The sequence below is a fragment of the Fistularia commersonii genome, chromosome 8, assembly GCF_037954325.1.
Source record: "Fistularia commersonii isolate RoL2024-O1a breed Wild chromosome 8, RoL_Fcom_v1.0, whole genome shotgun sequence".
NCBI classification, from domain to species: domain Eukaryota; kingdom Metazoa; phylum Chordata; class Actinopteri; order Syngnathiformes; family Fistulariidae; genus Fistularia; species Fistularia commersonii.
The window spans coordinates 7822950-7843370 of NC_141291.1; the positions used below are offsets into that span (position 1 = coordinate 7822950).

At 41.7% G+C, this 20421-nt stretch overlaps 1 protein-coding gene across 1 annotated transcript in view; it reads left to right on the forward strand.

Moving 5' to 3' along the window:
* LOC147231794 (cadherin-7-like) overlaps positions 1–17318 on the forward strand; it is a 115614-nt gene extending 98296 nt beyond the window's left edge. The window contains exons 11-12 of the mRNA XM_086150892.1: positions 3098–3346; positions 16022–17318. Of these exons, the coding sequence (XP_086007018.1) occupies positions 3098–3346; positions 16022–16536 (764 nt within the window). The 3' untranslated portion in view covers positions 16537–17318. The remainder of the gene's footprint in view (positions 1–3097; positions 3347–16021) is intronic.
* Positions 17319–20421: the final 3103 nt, after the last annotated feature.

Consider the following 20421-nt stretch of genomic DNA (forward strand, 5'->3'; position numbering starts at 1 on the left):
GCGCTGTAGATGAGGAATGCATCAGGCGTAACCGTTTTTCTTATGCATGCGTGACTTTTCCCTTCCACGAACGGTGGAAACCTTAACACCATCGCTCGAAAAGAAGCAATGTATCCTTGTTTTTCTACCATGATGGACCCTAATGGTCCATGATCTTTAATTCCAACACAAACTAAAATGCTTCACTAAGGAGATCATCATCGGACATATCTTTATTGGATGGACCTACAACTGTGACATAAAGCAATTTTCATGAGCAGTGAAATGATTTCTCCTCGAGTTTGGGGTCGATGGGTGGTCAGCGGGAATCCGCGCATTGACCCGCAGGTGTTGCGCTTTCTTTTTTAAATTTTGTCGGAATGAGTCATTTCCCCTCAGTCTGTCCGAGATTCCAATTAATGATCCAATTTGAACGATACGTGGCTTAGACTGTGATGCACTCGCAATCTGTTTAATAAAGTAGAAATTAAAAACCAACCGAAAAAAAAAAAAGGTTCTGTGCGTTCCTTCCGCGGCGGAAAACACCTAACGGTCCCTTCTTTCCATTTCGGCTCACAATTAATTACATTGATAAATTTAAAGTCAGATTTAATAGTTATTTTCCATTTAATTTAGATCTGCACACATTTGGGTAAACCCCTGGGTCAGCCAGCCATAACGAAGAAATCTCCCGTGCTCTCTCGCATTCTGGCACCTTCATCGTCTGGATATTTTAGTATGTTTCTCCCTGTTATGACGTACCTGGATTGTGAGTTCTTCTTCTTTTCCTTTTGGTTTTTCCCTTCAGCCAATCAATCTTCTCCATCTAACCCTATTCTCTGTATCCTCTTCTCTCACACCAACTAACTTCATAACATACGTGCATACGTGCTTTGTGACATTATTTATAATTCGTTCGTTCATTCACCCAGTCACTCACCGGAGTCAGAATCCTAACAAGGGCCTCCCTGCGGTGAGGTGGGAGTGCTCATCAGTGTGCCATCATGCACTTCTTTGGGAATATATATATATATAGATACATCAGTGATGTGCGCTGAGGTTTATGGCTGGTGAGGCACCGACTTCATCACAATCAGATTTGCAAACATATGAACCCTAAAGAGTGGCTTATTGGCTATTTTATTGGCAGCAGTTAATGGGTTATGTATAAAATCTCATATCAGCTTTCTTCACATATGCAAACTGTAGCACACAAAAAAGCATGTTTGTTGTAAAAAAAGTTATTTTGGTCTTACCTCTCTTCTGAACAAAAGCATTGATAACTTGATTATACAATACTTGTCGTCATTCAGTTAAAAAATACCTTATAGTACATATCACTGATTAATATAATGTCACTTTTTTTATTTACATTTTTTTGGTTTCTGAGATTGGCAGGTGAGGCACAGCCTCTCCTGCCTCCCCTGACTGCACGTTGTTAATACACACACACACACACATGCACGTCTAGGGTGTCATTCTTGCTCAATGACATTTCAGATAGGCTCCAACTCATCCCAGCCCTGATTACAGGAAAAAGCAGTATATCTTATGAGTGAATGAATGAATGGTTGATTATATATTGTATATACCTGATGAATGAGACACTATATATTTTGATATATATATGAGTTTACAGTGCATCTGTATAAAATTCATCATATATAGTTCATGTTTACAAATGTATTAACTGTATATATGTATATATATATATATATATATATATATACATGTATATATATATATATATGTGTGTGTGTGTGTATATATATACACGAACTACATATCTGATGAATGAGGAATAATATACATTTGTATATAAAGAATATATATAGTATATAGAGAATATTTGTATATCATGTGTATATCATATATGTGTTTATAATTAATCTTACATACTTACATACACATATATTTACTGTATATATATATGCATGTATATATGCATATATATTATATATATTTAGTACATGTACTGTAAATATATACTGTGTTATATGCAGCCCTGGTTGCATGATTAGCAGTATAGATAATTATCTATTATATAATCCATACTGCTTCTAGTGCGATCAGGGTTGTATGAAGGACTGTTCTGACCAGGGTGGATCCCTGCCTAATGGATATATATATATCTTTTTTTTATATATATTTTTTATACTTCTATGCACCCTCTTCATACCTCTATGCACACTAGTGCATCTCTAGGCACTAGTGTGAATGACCTTTGCTCACAGCTTTGAAAATGAATAGAAATTCGGGCGACCAGCTACATCTCCCACCATCAGCAATGGAGCGCGCTGATGCTGCTGAGGCTGAATGGGAGTGGATCCCTTCAGGGAGAAGTTCTCGAAAACCCAGAAGAAAGAGGGCTATTTGCAGCACATCAGGCCCAGTTTTTTTTTTTCCAAAGACATGTTCAGCAATCACAAAATTATAGCTTTCTCTTTACTGTCCTTTATTTTCATTTTATTTTATTCTAAATTGTCTTTTAGTGCTATGCCGCGCACAGATGTTCCTGGAAGAAAAACACCAGATGCAACCAAATGATTGTTGTCGAAGGACAACAATCATGACAACAATGTTTTTTTTCTCAACTGAGTCTTTCCAAATGTCTCCTGTAAGGGACCTAGAAGAAGACAACCCATCCGCATTCACGTTTTAACTGCATCTTGGTCTTCTCACACTGAGCGAACCAGCTCCCCGATAAGGGAAATGCTTTATGTCAACTCCGACAATTGAGTTTATATTGATAAACTTGTCATCAAGGCCTTGTTTCACGCAGTTTAATGGCGAATCCAAGGTTTCATTTCGAAATGTTTCCTTTGGACCAAAGCTGTTATTGGTCAACAGGTGGTCGTGTCCAGGGACCGATGCCACGGAGCGCTACATAATGAATAGTGCTAATGACACCATCTGTTGGTGTTCCTACTTTGACTACAGTGAAATCATTTCAAACGGCACGACTAAAAAATAGACAATTACCGCTGAGCCCTAACATCTAAAGCGTGTGCCGGTTGCATCCAAACAGGTCGTGTGTCTTTTGATGCAGAAAAAAAGCGACCGAAACATCCCTTTCTTCCCAGGTCTTACCACGCTGCGCTTTGACTTGTTTCCGCAGACAACACGGCATCGGTGTTGACCAAACGCGGGGGCTTCCGGCGGCGGGAGCAGCCCGTGTACCGGCTACCCGTGTTGATCGTGGACAGCGGAAGCCCGGCCCTCAGCAGCACCAACACGCTCTCGGTGCGCGTGTGTGAGTGCGACTCCGACGGCGTTGCTTTGTCCTGCGGGGCTGTGGCGTACACAGCGACCGGTCTGAGCACCGGCGCCCTCTTGGCCATTCTAGGCTGCATCATCACACTTCTTGGTAAGTGCCAAGTCTCAGGCAACTCACCGTTGTACGTCTTCGCAGTAGAACCTTCTTTCGGTTTCCGCGACCGATCTCTAGTGCAAGTCGATCAAATTGGATTCCCTGTTAAAATAAATTGAAATGCTGATAATCCGCTCCAGCCCCCCCTCCCCAGGGGTTTGTTACGTGTTTTCAAATAATACAAATATGACTTTATTAATACAAAATAATGTATAAAAATTGTAATTCATAACCAAAGAGAATGAAAATGCATAAATTGTTTTTTATTCACTGGATTTACTTTGAAGATGGGATGGAGATGGGAGTGGAGGAGGTTGGGGGAGTTTTTCATTGGTGCTCTATCCTTAACTGGCTACACACTTAATACTAAATGTGACTTGTACACTTTGTCTAAACTTCATTTATGGCCGTTTTTAAAACCATTTAACCGTCCCCGCGCACAAATCGGCTTTACACGACTCTTCCAATGCCTCAATGGCGTAAATATCTGCTGCCATTTCATAGACGATGCTCTCCATCACCGTATCTCACCGACAACATCCTCTCCATGATTTCATGGACGAGTCCACGACATGCGCACCTTGCTTTTGTTTTTCCATGATTTTCTCTGGGCAGCGTGTCCCATGTTGGGGTCAAACAGTCATCCTGCTGGCTCCTAACTCAGATCTTGGAAAACCATTAAGTTCATGCGCTTGTAAGTCAAGGTACCAGACTATTTGTTTTGCAAAGGACAGATGAATGAACTCCAATGAGGTGACCGGCGATTGGACGCGGCAGCATATGTGCATGGCCAAACTTCCAGCACTAGCGTTTTTAAAAGCAAGCTTACAGAAAATCATTGAGGCAGCTAAAGTGCAAGCAACTGATGCTGCCAAGTGCAAAGTGACTGAACAGAGACATGACGTGGAGTGTCGATACAGATATTAGCACAAGCGGCAGATGCTTAATCCGGTTGGAGCAAATCAGGGAAACGTAGATTTCTCTGGGGAGGAATCCCACTCCCCCGGGGAGAGAGTGCAGTCTCAGGGTTCTTCGAAGGGAGCGGGAAATCTACTTTTTTTGGCTTTCGGGGTACATTTGGGGGCCAAGGCGATTAGCTCCAACCTCCGGTATGACGAAAGAAAAACATCGCAGCAGAAGTCATGACTCCGGTATGTCTCCAATCCGATACGTCTCCGACCGTCTTGAACTCCCGGGATCGGACAGCCGGCGCACTTTTATAACAGGTATCAGACAAAAGTTTTGCGTGGCAAAAGCACACGTGGATAGCTCTCAAAGCTAAATTTTAATCATCCATTTCAAATTCAATTGGAGGTAATGTTACACAGAGGCGCCCTAAAATGAGACCATACGCTTCGGTTTTACAGCCCACCAAGGCTCCTCTTAGCTTTTATGATACGTCAGGTGGCTGTGAGAGGAAAGTTTGGTTAAGTAAGAGTGGCTATTAGCAATCTTGCGCAGGTCAAACCTGGAGGAGGGACTTTCTTCCCTAGCAAATACTCATGACCCCTCCCTGCAGGTTAATCCTGATTAACCCAGATATTGATAAATACATGCCCTGGCAGGCCAAAGCAAACGGCAACCCTGGTTACATTACTCGGGCAACGCACCGAACCCCATGATCCTGATGATCTGGTTCGTGCCGCTCGTGGCAGCTCCGCCACCATCGGTGCATGAAATGGGTGAGCGAAAGGGCCGATGCGTTCTCGCGTTGTTGAAAGCACCGTATAAGTGGAGACCATTGATGTATTTATTGATTGACTGATCGAACAAAGAGACTTGTCATCGTGTGCTTTCAGTTTAGCGACAGGAAGTGATCCCACTGTTGGAGAATTGGCTTCAATTAGCAGCTCACGGCTATAAATCCAGTTTTTAATGTATGAACTGTTATGGATACATTAGAAAAGTTTTTTTTTTTTTTTTCTCTCCCTGATTCTGTATTTAAAAGTATTTATACATTATTTTGACAGAAAACTGACCGCGTTGCATTTAAAAACAGGTCTCGTGCGCCGCCATGTTTCCCTGCGACAGCCGAGCCCGCCGCCCACGCCATACTTAAAATGTGTAATGATTTGCACTTCATTGGGAGGAAAAACAACGCCTGAAGGCAGCGTGAGACAGTGATGAGATTTTAGATCGTTCCCCTTTCTGAGGGACCTCCTGTGAAAGCTTCCCGGAGATGCAATTGAGATATTTCACAGAAGTCACAGGCCATGTTTTAAAGACAGAAGCGCAATGATGCTAAGTGATGGACCATCGGCTACGTGTTAAACTCATGGAGGATGAATCACAAAACAATGGCGATCATGGTTTACCGTCAATATCGTTGTTACATGCAGATCTGGAAAACAGCTCCCAACAATAAGAGGAATGAGTTCACGGGCTTGGGGTCAGCTTTCGCTTTCTCCTCCAACCCCTTGAGGCTGGCATTCCCCGGGATACTTTTCCCGATGAATGAATTCTTGTGGAAATCTTCTTGTCGTGGCAACTGGACTTGAATTTCTTTACTTGAGGACGTCTCACCCCTCATCGGAGAGGCTCCTTCGGTTCCGAACGACCCGCGAGGGGTTACAACCGAAGTCCGGTTGCCACGACAAGAAGAGTTCGACAAGAATTCACCATGACCCGGATGACTGAGAACCTCCACCTTCATGATAAATGCAAACTTCAAAAAGAGCAACGGAGCGAAATAGCTGCCCTCCCTCCTTCCCTCCCTCGGCCCCCCGAACTCAGCTCTGCTAATGAAAGCCGGCTGTGCTCGCAGCGGCGCTGCCTCAGGCCGCAGGCTCAGAACTAATGACCTCCGGTTTAATATACCTGCAGGTCCTGGGTGGTGTGTGTCCTCAGTCGTCCCCATCCATCTATTTTGCCTCAATTAAATCAGCCTCCCTTTTTTCTCTTATGTTTTCTCTTTGTTCAACCCCCCCCCCCCCCCCCCCCCCCCCCGCCCCCCGCCATGCATTAACAGCCCGTGTTTGACTGCCGTGCCCGATCCTTTCTTCCCGCCGCCCCCTTTGATTGGCCCCTATCAGGACCTCTCTTAATTTTTCAGGTAGTCACGGAGACCGTGGCGACGGGAGACGTCGCTGTTTGGAATGAGATGGGAGATAAAACAAGACCCAAGCTGCATCTCGCAGTTGTTATTCTTTCTCTTTTCTTATTTTTTGATTTTTTTTTTTTTTTCCGGCGGCGTCCGTCGATTCATCTTTTTTTTTTTTTTTTTTGTAATCGTCAGTGAGGAATGCGCCGTATGTTTGTTCCGGACGCATTCCCAGCGGGGCAAAACATCATTACGGATGGCGACGGGCACGCCGGGAATAAAGATATCAAATTTGGGTTTCTGGGGGGGACATCAAGAAGAAGTTCAAGACCTAATGTGCTGTTTTGGAGATTTATTTCTGAGAATTCAGAGGATTTAAAGGATGTTTTTATGTGTGTGGAAAATTGAACCTTGAAGAAACAGTAGGGTGGCACAGTGGCGAGTGCTTACTGCTCGCAGTCAGAAGGTCCCTGGTTGGATTCCCACAGGGGGCCTTTCTATGTGTGGTCTTCATGTTCCTCCCGTGTCTGCGTGGAGTTCCTCAGGGTTCTCTGGGTTCCTCATACACTCCAAACACATGCAGGAGGTTCAGTGGAGACCCTACATTGTCAAGAGGTGTGTAAGAGAGGATGAAAAGTTTTATTTCCACATACAGGACTGTCTCAGAAAATTAGAAAATTGTGATAAAGTTCTTTATCTTCTGTAATGCGACTAAAAAAACAATTAAAAAAAAAAATTCATGATATTCTAATATTTTGAGATAGGATTTTTGAGTTTTCTTGAGACGTAAGCCATAATCGGCAATAATAAAATAATAAAAGGCTTGCAGTATGACATTTTTGTTTTTGTAATTGCATTACAGAAGATAAAGAACTTAATCACAATATTCTAATTTTCTGAGACAGTCCTGTATGACGTGTGAATAAGATAACATGACATATGACAGAGGAACATGTTCTCCACCCAGTGCGTCAGCTGCCTGTCAAATGGAAAATTTTCCCTTCAGGTCACATACTGATGCATTAAAACTCCTTCCTCATCATGTTAGGGATGGTTCAAAGACTCAGGTGCGGAGGAACAAGACACGACCAGGACTCAGAAATTAGTAATAAATATTTAATGGTTGCCAAAATACAAAACAGAAATGGAGCCAAACAAGAACTGAATACGTGACAAAGGACGACTAGCAAAACTAGCGAACAGGCTAACAAACTGATGGCGACTAGCTTTAACGCTAGTGGACAGACCTAAATGGCGATACAAACAAACGTTATCAATTATCGATCGGGCTACGAACAAAAGGCGAACGAACGAACTAACAAATCTACCAATACAGGGATTCCTAATCTAAACTAACCTACGGTACTCAACTGGTGGGAAGGCAGTGAGTGAGGCTGGGGAGATGAAGGGTGTAGCCAATCAGCTGCAGCCACGCCTTGATTGCTGATTGTCAGTTGCTTCCACCTGTCTGCCTCACCGCCACACACCCGCACACGCCCAACCGGAATCAGAGAAGGGAGAGAGAGAGAGGAACAGGGAAAACACAGACATTGCTTCAAGCAGACATTACTAGCGGACGTAACACATCAGCGACGTTCGGTGAGGTTCATGGCTGACGTTTACTGTAGCTTGCTATTGCTAATTCTATTATTCTGTAGCCTAGTAGGAAGAAGAATCCCTGGTATCACCAGTGCCCCCTACCATGAGGCACAGTTACTGCGTGCCTCACTTAATGTCTCTTTGCAGACATTTTATGATTACAACACGTGACAGTTGCTGATGAAAAACATTAGACACATCAGCTAAACAAGGGAATTTTAGTTCATATATTAGAATTTTTTTTTTAATCATGACATACACAGAGACAGCAATACGGTCTCAGTGCATAGCATGCCAGCACAGTTAGCGTAATCATTGTGCAATCCATAGTGGGCTCAGCTGGTTGGTGTATCACCCCATGTTTCCTCTTCATATTTGAATGGTAAATGCAATTTTTTTTCAGCGATTTTGAAAAAAAAAAAAATAGAATGGTACGTTAAGTGTAAAATAACTTTAAAGTACAAATCACTGAAGAAATATAACCATTTAATTCTTTCTATGATGACAGGTGAGGCCCGATCTCCCCTGCCTCTACTGACTGCACGTCACTGTTTCTCATCATCTTCCATGAAGCATTGAGCTTCCTGACTCAACATGAGTATCTGAATATAAACCTCACTGAAATAAAAGCAGAGCTTATAATTTCCACAGCTTCCAGTTTGAAATGAGAAATCCAATCCTCTGCTGAAAAAAAACGCTTCTCCAGCTATGCCCACTAAAGACGAGAAAGGTGTGCACGCTTGAGGATTGGGGGGGGGAAATGTTTAGGAACGAGAGTGAGTGGTTGTATGCATCTATACGGTGTGTAAATTGGCTGTAGTTGGCTGCAGATCAGTCCGGGTTGAACCCGCCTTTCGCCCAATGACGGCTAAGATGAGCTCTTGGGCCTTGTTGCTGCTACCTCGAGTCAAATTCAACATTATTGTCATTTTCTTACGATTAACAAAATAATAATAGAGTGCAAATAAGCAGTAAAGTGCACTGTTACGTTAAACCGTAAACAGTAAACTATGAGGTATCGAGCAATAAGTGCATGCAGATACGAACTGATATTTGACAGCATGATAGAATAGCAGCAGAGGTTTTATTTGTGTGCAGTTTAATGCAAAGGTCAGTCGGTAGGACCATAATGGTATATGGTGCATTAGAGGCATGATTGTATTCTCAGTGCAAAGTGGCAGTAGTGCAAAGAAAAAAGGGGTCATGTTTCGATTTATTATCAGAGTCCGGTCGACAGCAGAGAGGAAAGCATATCCTATGGACTGCACTTGTAATCCGGTGCAAAAGACAAACGGGAAAAGCGCAAAATCCGCCAGGAACTGCGACAAATCCTGTATACAAACGGGAAGGTGACGCGCTGCCATCTTGAAAAGAACTCGTTTTAAGCCGCATCAAATGAACGGTGAATTGTTGACACACTCGGACCTACCAGAAAGTATTTTTGCAGGCGTTAATATGTGCTGACACCCTCAATGGTAATCAGGGTTAAAACAGCGGAGATAACAATCAGTGTGAAAGCGCGCTGCCTGACATTTATCTAAATCCACACGAAAGCTGTCAGAAAACACTTGTCTTGTGCAGAATGAACCAGCGTGCGGTTGCCAGATCTCTGCTCATTTCTCAAACATCAGCCTGGTGGATTTGATTTGCCACGGAGCTCCCCGTGAAAAAGAGTTCTCCGGGGCGCCGCTCCTCCATTTGTCTCTGGTTTCATTACTTCTGTGCCTAACCTGCGTATCCTTAAACCTGACCGATGTATGCATATTATCTTTGGCGCCGTGCATGCTCATAAGCTAAGTGGTCATTATTCATCGGCTGATATTTTTAGATGTAATTACTTTTTTTTTCCCCCCACTCCTCCCAGTATAGTTCTTGAAAACGCTTCTTTTTTGTGTGTGTGTTATTTAGACGGTGACATTTAAAACCGCCTTTTAATGATTCACTGGCGATCGGATGATACATCCAAACCGCCGAGACTATCATTATCTTGTTAAGATGCAGTGACTTCATTTGTCGGTACAGGTAAGGTATTGCTCAATCCTCCGGAGGGCCAATTAGAACATTATGTAGCTCTCCAAATCTCCACACAGTTATTTCTGTCTATTACTTATCAGACTCATTTTATAAATCTCCATGTCCATTAATCCATCTCCCATTTTAATGCACGTCTTCCGTTTTACCTTTTTAACTGCGTTTATATTTATGTATCTGTATTCAGGCAGCGGGCAAACCTTTCTAATACTCATAGTGCAATAACCCTGAATTATACTTGTAAATACGCTTCTGTATATTAAAAAAATACTTTGATTTATTTTTATTTATATATTGAGTTTTATTTTATGTTTTCTTTACAAATTGATGCGCCATGATTACGAGCCACTGCAACCAAGCGTGATTTTCCTCTCGGGGATCAATAAAGGATTCAGATTCTGATTCCAATTCTGAACCTGATGTGCTTCTCAATAATAACCATTAAGCAATCTAAAAAGAAAAAAAAAAATAATAACAACGTAATAAAAATAACAAATGTAATAGCAATGGAAAAAAACAAAAAAAACAAAACAAAAAAGGAATAATAACACCTACAAGAAACATAATACTAGAAATATAAATATAATCCTTATGATGAGAATATAATAATGATAATAATAACAATAATCATCAGCAACAACTACAAACATAATAATTATACCGATAATAGTGATGGTGATAATGATAACAACAACAACAACAACCATTATATCAACAACAATAATAATAATAATGATGAAAATAATGATAATATAAGAACAACAACAATGAAAATAGTAATAACATCAACAAGAAAAGTAATAAAATAAAAAAATGTCATAAAAATAATTAAGATGATAATGATAATAACAATAGCAGCAATAATGAATATAATACTAATAAAATGATAGTGATATTAATAATAATAATGATGATAATAATGATGGGGATAATATAACAATTATAATAACAACAAGGTGGTGGTTTGAACAATAACAATAATAACAATAAAGTAATAAATACCTCTCTTGGTTGGTTCTCATAATGATACACATTTTTAAAAATGGAATAATAAGAAAAAAAACATGGTTTTGTTTAAGTAAGTTGTTCAATCAGTTGGACAAATCTTAATAATGGCATTCTGGCACAGGCTGAAAAGAAGTCTTCCAAGTGAGCTGAGGGAGGAAAACAGCTTGCAGCAGGAGGCAGGGGGGAAAAAAACACAAATACTCAGCGATCATAAAGAAGCACGTGTTGCTAATCTCAGGTGGTTTGGCAGATAACGGGAACATCACAGGGGCGGTGAAGGCAACGTGAATGATGCAGCAAATACACAGCGCCGATAAGGAATCAAATCAAGTCATTATTTCATCAGCATAATGAAGGTTGTTTGCCGCCTCTTTATTAGCTAACAACGCTCATCGGATCAGGGATCGCTCGGTCTCCTCAGGTACATCTGATATCTTCATTTGTCCAGAAAACCTTTTTTTTTTTTTTTGTGGCTTTCAAACTCTCAGCCGTGCTGTCTTTCTTTGGATTTCCATTTGGGTCACACTGATTTTGCACATTGCAGCGGTTAGCGCTTCAGCCTTGCAGCTTGAAGGTCCTTGGTTGGATTCCCACAGGAGACCTTTCTGTGTGGAGTCTCGATGTTCTCCCCGTCTGTGCGTGAAGGCGGCGTTCCTCCGGGTTGCAGAAGGTTCGTTGAGACTCTAAACCAACCAGGGATCAAGATAAGCGGTCCAGATAACGAAAGAATGAATGGATGGATGATTATTCTGGGCATTTTAGGAGGAACGTGGTCAGAATTGTTCAAAATATGTTTTAAAAGTACAAAAGAATTGATCACACCTTTTAAAGCACCGGTTTCTAAAGGATTAATTCATTCTTGAGCTTGAAAATAAACCATTTTACAAGTGTTTTAACTCAATTTCTGTGATAATGTTGATTGATTTTTCTATGTCACCTCACAGGGGTCAGAGAGGATCCGCGGTAAATCAGCAATTACCGCTAGGACCCAGTTTTGAAATGCAAAAGGAACCATTTTTCATTTCTCCCCGCGCCCCCATGGGAAATTAGCGCATTGCTCATTCAGAGCATTGGTGTTCGGGATGGAGCCAGTGACGCTCACTCATGCTTACACACTGTTTTTCTGGTCACATGAGTTTCTGTACCATCCTAAGAAAGGCAGTGGTTTCTGCTAAAACCCCAGAGGAGGTCTTGCAGGTGTCGACTTAACTATATCATTACGTTGAGACACAAAACTTTGGATGACATGAATGTCTGTTGTGTGAGGCGACACCTACCTGAGGTTGCCGGACAGACTCCACATGGAACAGCTTGATCGTAAAAAGGTCAGCTTCAGAAAGTTAAAGTTAGCATTATTGTCATGTTCTCTGCATGTCCGGGACATAAAGAGAACTGGAGCAGACGTTTCTCACAATTCCACAGTGATATGAAAGTAACAAAATAATAATAACACCGTATTTTCTGGACTCTTAAGCCGCTACATTTTTTTCCATAGGTTTTGAACCATGAGGCTTATACAAAGGTGCGACTATTCTGTGGATTTTTCTTCCAACGCTAGGGGCGCTCCAATAGGAATGTGAATCAAAACTAAGAAAAATCAATGCAGAGAAGAAAACGCAACTTTTTGCACGAGCGACAAATTTCCAACTATGAATTATTTTCAAATCCTCGCCCCTTCATCAACCCACATGAAGAAGTTCGTATGATGCGAATTTTAAGTTGAAGGCTATCGATCTTGCTATCCCGGAAGGAAACGGTGCTGCTGCACGCAAGCTTAGCATCAATGAATCTATGGTGAGACGCTGGAGTTGGCAGCGGGAAGAGCTTATACGATGCCAAAAGTCGAAAATGGCTTTTGGAGGACATAAAAAAAGTCATTCACAAAAACCATCCGCATGCGAAAAACCTCCTTTTCTGATGTCTTCTGAGGTCTGACACAGAAGAAGACGACTTGATGAGTTTCAGAGAAGATGATTAAGGTGCCTTGTGATTTCAAACGCAGAAGAAATGAAGATAAATAAACTCAGGTTATTTTCTCTCGATTCTGTTCCGTTTTAATTGGCAAAGTTGCTGCCGTGTTAAAAGTCAGAGTTAGGAAAAAATCTGTTCAGGTACATACATGTGCATTTACAGTTCAAAATCGTTCTGCACTTGCAGTAAATGTCTTATTTTTCAATATAGATATCTGCGGCTTATAACCCGGTGTGGCATGTATATCCTTTTATTATTATTTTTTTTTAAAATAGAGTGAATGCGGCTTACTGTATATGGCTTATAGTCCTGAAAATACGGTAATAGAGTGCATATTAGCAGTTAAGTATGGTGTTACATTAAATTATGAAGTAAACCATATTTAACACCATCCAAAACATGCACTGTGTTCACCGGAGACTCCAAATTATCCAGATGGAAGATTAAGTGAATGGTTGTACATTGTGATGAGATGTTTCAATGATATAGTGAATGATGATTATTTGTCCCTGTTTGAAGAAGGATAGCCTAGGAAGAATAGATAATCCATGAATGAATGAATGAATGAATGAATGAATGAATGAATGAAAGAATGAATATAGATGTCAGATGAGTTGGATTTATTGAAAGAAGGAAATTGGCGAAGGCCTCCGGAGGGTCTGGTCGGACACAAACGGCTGTGAGGGTGTGAATTCATTTTCAACAACTTCACACTTCACACATTTCCTCGGGTCCCAAGAGAGGAAGCTGCACCGTGTGAAGGAGCCACACACACACACACACACACTTGAGACTGAATGTGCATTACTGACATACAGTATAACAGTATCAACATATTCATTAATTTTGGAATTTGTGTTAGTTGTCATGCCGACGGACAAGCTGTGGAGTTTTATTGTGGAAAGCTTTCGGGGAATATACTGAAAACACATCTATCTATCTATCTATCTATCTATCTATCTATCTATCTATCTATCTATCTATCTATCTATCTATCTATCCATCTATCCATCCATCCATCCATCCATCCATCCATCCATCCATCCATCCATCCATCCATCCATCCATCCATCCATCCATCCATCCATCCATCTATACACACTCACCCACAATATATACATCTAGAGATTTACCTGTCATATTTCTTGCTTGCTTTCTTTCTGTCTTTCTTTCATCTTCCCTTCTTCTTACCCCAGTTGACCCCGTTGATCCCTGGGTTTAGCCGCCGATGTATCCGTGTCTCCTATTATGGTCATTTCTCCGGGTAAACTGGAAGTAATTTGGTCGATGCCCCTGGTACCCCAGTATTGCCCCGTCACTTGCATGCACTGCGATGCGATCCAGCTGCGTTGAACGTCGGAGCGCTGCTGGCCCGTGACCCATGGAGGCCGTCTCCCAAAAGCTAAACCCCGAGGAGATCTGCTTGAAAATTCCCTTTCATCGTGCCACTCTGTAATTCACTTTGGAGAAGCCCGAGAGGACGGGCGGGAATTCGGAAAAAAGACTAGTGGCTGAAATCGGAGCAAAACAACCTTTGTTTGAGACATTGAACGGAATTGGCCATGCGGAAGGAGGGGCCATTCGGTGTTTTTCACAAACACCGGCGAGTCGCGATGAAGTACCGGGAGTCGACAAACAACCGACCGAGAGCCGCCTCTTCATCTTCTCCAGCCTTTCCATGTTACACCTCCATTCCCCTCCTTTCCTTCCATTTGCTCCTTTCTCAGAGGGCGCGAAGTGGTGTTTGAATTTTGTTCCCAGGCCCCCTTCCCCGCCACTTGTCGCTAGATGCTGCGGAGGAAAAAGAAATATGGGCCCGCGGAGCGATATTTCACTGGCACCACGGTGACATTGATGGATAGAGGATCATTAGACATTTGCCAGTTTGCTTGGGCGTAGAGTTATTTTCAGCAATAATATATGGGAAAGAGAACGGGGAGAGGAGGAGGGCTTCTGCTAAGGTCTCAAAGGGCCATGGAGTCTAGTTTGGCGGAGTTTTATACAAGTCTAGAAGCATAATGTAGCTGATGGAAACCACAGAGGTCCATAATATATTACACTTTGGATTGAGTTTTATAACCTCTGATGGAATTTGCAGAGCGCAGGCTTTGGAATTATAGTTCCCTTGTTTAGAAGCCTTTAGTATCAAGTGTGTAGAAACCTCCAGAACTTTTTCCAGGGACCCCAATCGCTTCTTTGGCAACACCAGTGATAAATATGTCACTCATCCGGATGCTTTTTTCCCGCCATGTTTACACTGTATGGACTGAAAAGCAGCTCAAATTTAGAAATAGCCTCCTCCAGGAGGGACCTTGTGGTTCTTCACCCACAGGCAGGGAGGGATAGCGGTAGGGACAGCAGTGATGCTAGCATCTGTGACACACCTTAGGCTCATCACTGCAAAACAAACAACAAAGAAGAAGTAGAGGAAGACCATACGGACAATATGGAGGAGGAAGCTGCCGCAGCGTTCGTGGAACATTAACCACGGACTATCAGATGGTTGAAATGTTTTTATCTTCTCCTTCTTCGCAAGAAGAATCCCGCTAATCTGAGTTCCGTCAATGACCAAGAACCTATGAGTTCCTATGGAAGTGTAAAAAGACCCTGCCTCGGAGAAGGAGCCAAGATGCTTCCGGGAGCCCTGGTTCCTCTGGTGTCCAAATCCCTGAGACATCAGCCAAGTCCTGAAAAGTTTTGAGGAACAAGTTCCTCCAGTGAGAAAGGGTGTTCTAGTATGTGTTGTCGGACAGGTATTGCAATCATTTAGAACACAGCTCTTGTCCTATAGTCTTGTCACAATGGACATGTTCAGTTTCTGGAAGACGTTTCCCCACTTATGTGAGTGTTTTCAAGAAACTAAATAAGTCCAGTCACAACGAAGATTATGAAATCTCCACTGGACGCAGATTTGTCACTTTTGGCTTCATATCTTGGTTTATGTTTCGTATCTGAAGTGTTATCCGTAAGATCCGCTGTGGATTTTTGCCCGTCGATATCAATAAATCTCTGTCGGCCCGCAGTGATGGTCCTGCTGATCGTGACGATGCGTCGGCGGCGAAAGGAGCCTCTGATTCTGGAGGAAGAGCGCGACATCAGGGAGAACATCGTCCGCTACGACGACGAGGGCGGCGGGGAGGAAGACACCGAGGCCTTCGACATGGTCACGCTGCGCAACCTCAACGTTATGAGAGACCCCAATGTCCGGCGAGACGTCACGCCCGACACCCCGACATTTTTCCACTACACGCCAGCCAGCCGCCCGTCGTACAAGTCCCTGCCGGACAATGTGGTGTTTCGAGAGTTTATCTGGGAGCGGCTCAAGGATGCCGATGTGGACCCTTCGGCCCCGCCGTACGATTCTCTGCAGACATATGCGTTTGAAGGCAGCGGCTCAGTGGCAGATTCGCTGAGCTCGCTGGAATCCCTAAGTACAGACTCCGATCAGAACTATGATTATCTCAGCAACTGGGGACCTCGCTTCAAAAAGCTGGCCGATCTCTACGGCAACGCCGACGGCACCGGCGTCTTCTCATAGCCCCTAAATGTCCCCCTTTTTTTTTTTTTTCTCCCCCCCCCCACCCCTAATTTCTCAGACTTAAAAAAAAAAAAAGTAAAAAAAAGTAAAAGAGTAATTTATTGTTAACAGAAAACAAAAAAAAAAAAAAAAAAGATTTTGTCTGCCTTAGCGCATCAGAGGGGAAGATTCAAAGACAACAGGAGAGGGATTGAAAGAAAAACACTTCAAAGGTTCGGGGTTTGTTTACCTCCTTGTATGGATTTTCAGATCGTGCCACGCTGAGGTTTGACACACACTTCAAAAGTATCTCGGCTGAGGAGGAAACCTTGTGTGCAAAAAGACATTAAAGGTTTCAGATTTGGGCTCCAGTTCAACCACTGACTGCTGAATGCGATGGCGGCGGAGCGTTTTTGACGGCGAGGCGCCCGTCCTTTCATTCGGCAGCGGGCCGGGGCCCAGCACCTCCGCTTTGATGCGTTCCTTTGCTATCTTTGTGCTGAAAGAGAAAAAGAAAAAAAGAAAAAAAAAACAAAAAAAAAACGCATTTATCATGAAATGTCGTGTCCCTGGTGGCTTTTCAGTCGTCACATTACTCCTCATATGAAAATTTTGATTATGATTTCCGTGTTTCTCACTTTTCTTGGGAGGTCGGTCGTGAGACGACGGAGGACTGTTTTTTTCACGGATGTTAAACGGTGGCGTCACGTTGCTGCTTGCCGCGACGTGCACCACGAGTCCATGCGCAAATACGAGGACGGACGTTTGTGCAAATAAATTTAAAAAAAAAAAAAAAAAAAAACTCACCCGTCAGCTCACTTGTCAGTTCGATGTGTCCACCGGGGGGAAACGAGGGAAGGCGAATAATTCATTTTATTCTCCAAACAATGCGTTTTTGCAGGTGTTGCGATGTAGTGTTGCGTCTCGGTCCGTTTTTTAAAAACAGCCTTTCTATCGCCGAGTCCGATGTATGATTTCCGAGGTACAACGCGTCACCGTTCTGTTGCTCTGCTGTCGCGAACAGCGGGTTTTGCGAGGAACTTCAGCCGCTGCAGGATTTAGGTGGAAAAAAAAACCTTGTTGCGCTTGATATTGAGTTACACGCGACTTAGGCATGAGATTTTTTTACATTTTTATTTCTTTTTTAATTTTTTTTTTCTTTTTTCTGAAGTGACAATTTTGAAGTTGCAGCTTGAATTTTGCTTCTGTAGTGCGGAAGGTCCGGATAATTGTTATTCAAAATTGATATAAATGAAGTCCATAATTTGTTTGGTGGCTAAAGGATGCCCTACTGTATTATAGTCATATTGTGAGTTGTTATTTTTTTTATCAGCTTCCAATTACGTTGATTGGATGTCAGCATACAACCACATCTTTTATTATTTATTTCGAGAACAGCAGAATTGTGCTAATGTTTTTATCCTTTTTTCTGAAATAAAATTGACATTCAGTTCCTTAAAAGCCTCGGGTTTCTTTCAGTTGAGTTGAAAAGAGGGACAGAAAATTACGAAACCACAACAACAAAACAAACAAGCCAAAGAAATCAAACCTCCAAAGTGGGTCCAGGTGGTACCTCAGATCATTAGATGCTAGATTTCGGTGTTCTTTGTCAGAACACATCAACTGCAAACGGCAATTAAACAGAGAATACTAATGAACGGGTACTTCAAAATATTTTACAGCAATGTTAACCTCCCCCTGAATGAACAACCTTTGACATGGATTTATGGAATTATTTGTTTTTTTATCTATTTATTTTTTCTCCATTCTTATTTATTTATTGGTGTATCAATTTATTTATTTATTATTTCATTTATTTATCATTTGTTTATATTTCTCTATATATTGTATATATCTATATCTATAGTCATTCATTTTATTTTTGATTTTTATTCATCCATCTATTTATCATCATATTTATCTATCATAGTTATTCATAGTATTCATTTATTTCTCATTTAGTTATATAGTTAGACCTATGTATCTTTCACATCATATCCATTCATTTTTTTTAGTTTTGATTCCATCTTAATTTAGCCTTTATTTTTATTTGCTGTATTTTCTTTTTTTTTTTTTCATGATTTATCAATCATTTTGTTGAACTGATTTCCAAGTACACTTTTTAATATGTGTTAAAACGAGTCTGGTGTCTTTTCAACATCAAATAAACATCTGGTGCCGGCTGGGAAAAAAACAAAAAAAAACAAAAACAAAAACCTACCCATAACGTCAAATTAAAATGTATTGCCTCACTCTCTAAATCTGGACCAGAGGACCCAGAGAGTGGATTAGATATGAAGTAGAAGAGAAAAATAAGATTCTCATATTCACAACTTGATGAAGCTTTTGTTTTGAAAGACCTGCGAGAGACGAAACACCAATGGTGCCAGATGACTCCCAGCCTTTTTCCTTCACTTCCTAATGCATGTTTTGTTTGGCTGTTTCATGCGGTGAAATGAGGTGTGTTTGAATTACGTAAAGAAAATGAATGAATGTGTTAATTAATAAATGAATATATGAAAAGTATAATTTGACCTTGATACGTCTTTCCAGGACAAATGGGTTGATGGACTCTGAGTGAAGGAAGGAAAGAAGGAAAAAACGAAGGAAGGATTCCAACGGGTGAATAAATCGCATTCATAATAAGTGCTTCAAAATGCTTTTTTGTTGATTTTATTTTTAAGTTTTATTTGTTCATTTTTTTCATCTTTTCACCATATAAACTGAAAACAGCATCATCATGTCATTATCGTGTAACGTTGTATTAAAAAGAAGTCCGCCGCGTCTGTGTTTGCAGCGGTTGCCGTGGATACGGGAGAGAAATGTGCAAAAGCCCTGCTCAGGAAAGAAAACGGGGAGGAAGAGCCAAGATTGTAATGCAGGCGGCAGCACTTAACCCCAGGCTGAGGTGAGGGAGGGGAGGACGGCAGGGACGCCACCATACACGGCGACTAAATTACCCGTCCAATTTTGTATAATTCTGGTCAGTCAGACATATTGGTGGTGCAAACACCCTGCAGAAATATTACATTTAGCTGCAAATAAAGCAGCAAAGTGTCAGGATATCAGTGATGGAGGAGGGAGCGGACGCAAATCGCTCTTGGCTCCAATTGCCGGAGGACTCAATTTGGTAAAACACCATGCGTGAACACACGGCCCGATAAAGGCAAATGATGATTTCCGTTTGACCGGCAATTTTTAACGTAACGGTTAAACCGGGCGACGGCAGCGGAGATGGAACTCCATGAAATAGTGTATATTTATGCGTTTATGCCATGAACTCCTTCTTGTTTGAATTCATCGCGTTCAAATGTTCGGCGCCAGGATAGCACTCGCCGTAGCGTCCCGTCAGAAGATCACAGCTATTATGTCGAAATGTCCGTGTCAAGTAACTGCTTTTTATCCCTTTTTTCTGCTTTTTAGTGGGAATGAAACATCATTTTCATTGGCAGAGGACGAATTCAGGAGGCAGCGAACTCGGGTAAGACTTTGTCTGTTACATTGCATTTGGTTTGAACAAATCATTAATTCATTTATTTGGTATCTAGACCGCTTATCCCGCACTAGCAGGAGCGCTGCAGTCTATCCCGGGCGCCGATCCATCACGGCGTACATGCAGAGACATAAAACCATTCACCCTCATTCACGTCATGTAAAGGTAAACAAGCATTCACAGTCTAATTCATGCTTTATATACAGACATACAACTCTTCACACATGCTTCTTCACACTTCCTCAATGACACGATTTATAGAGAAAAACTTGTTTCCCCTTGGTGAAGAAAGCACCGGTAGCCGCAAAACCCTTTTGAAATTTAAAATTAATTAAAACGGCATGAAATAAAAAGTTGTTTTTTTTTTTACTTTATGCCTATGTATAAATAAAATATGTATTGCATTTTTTAAA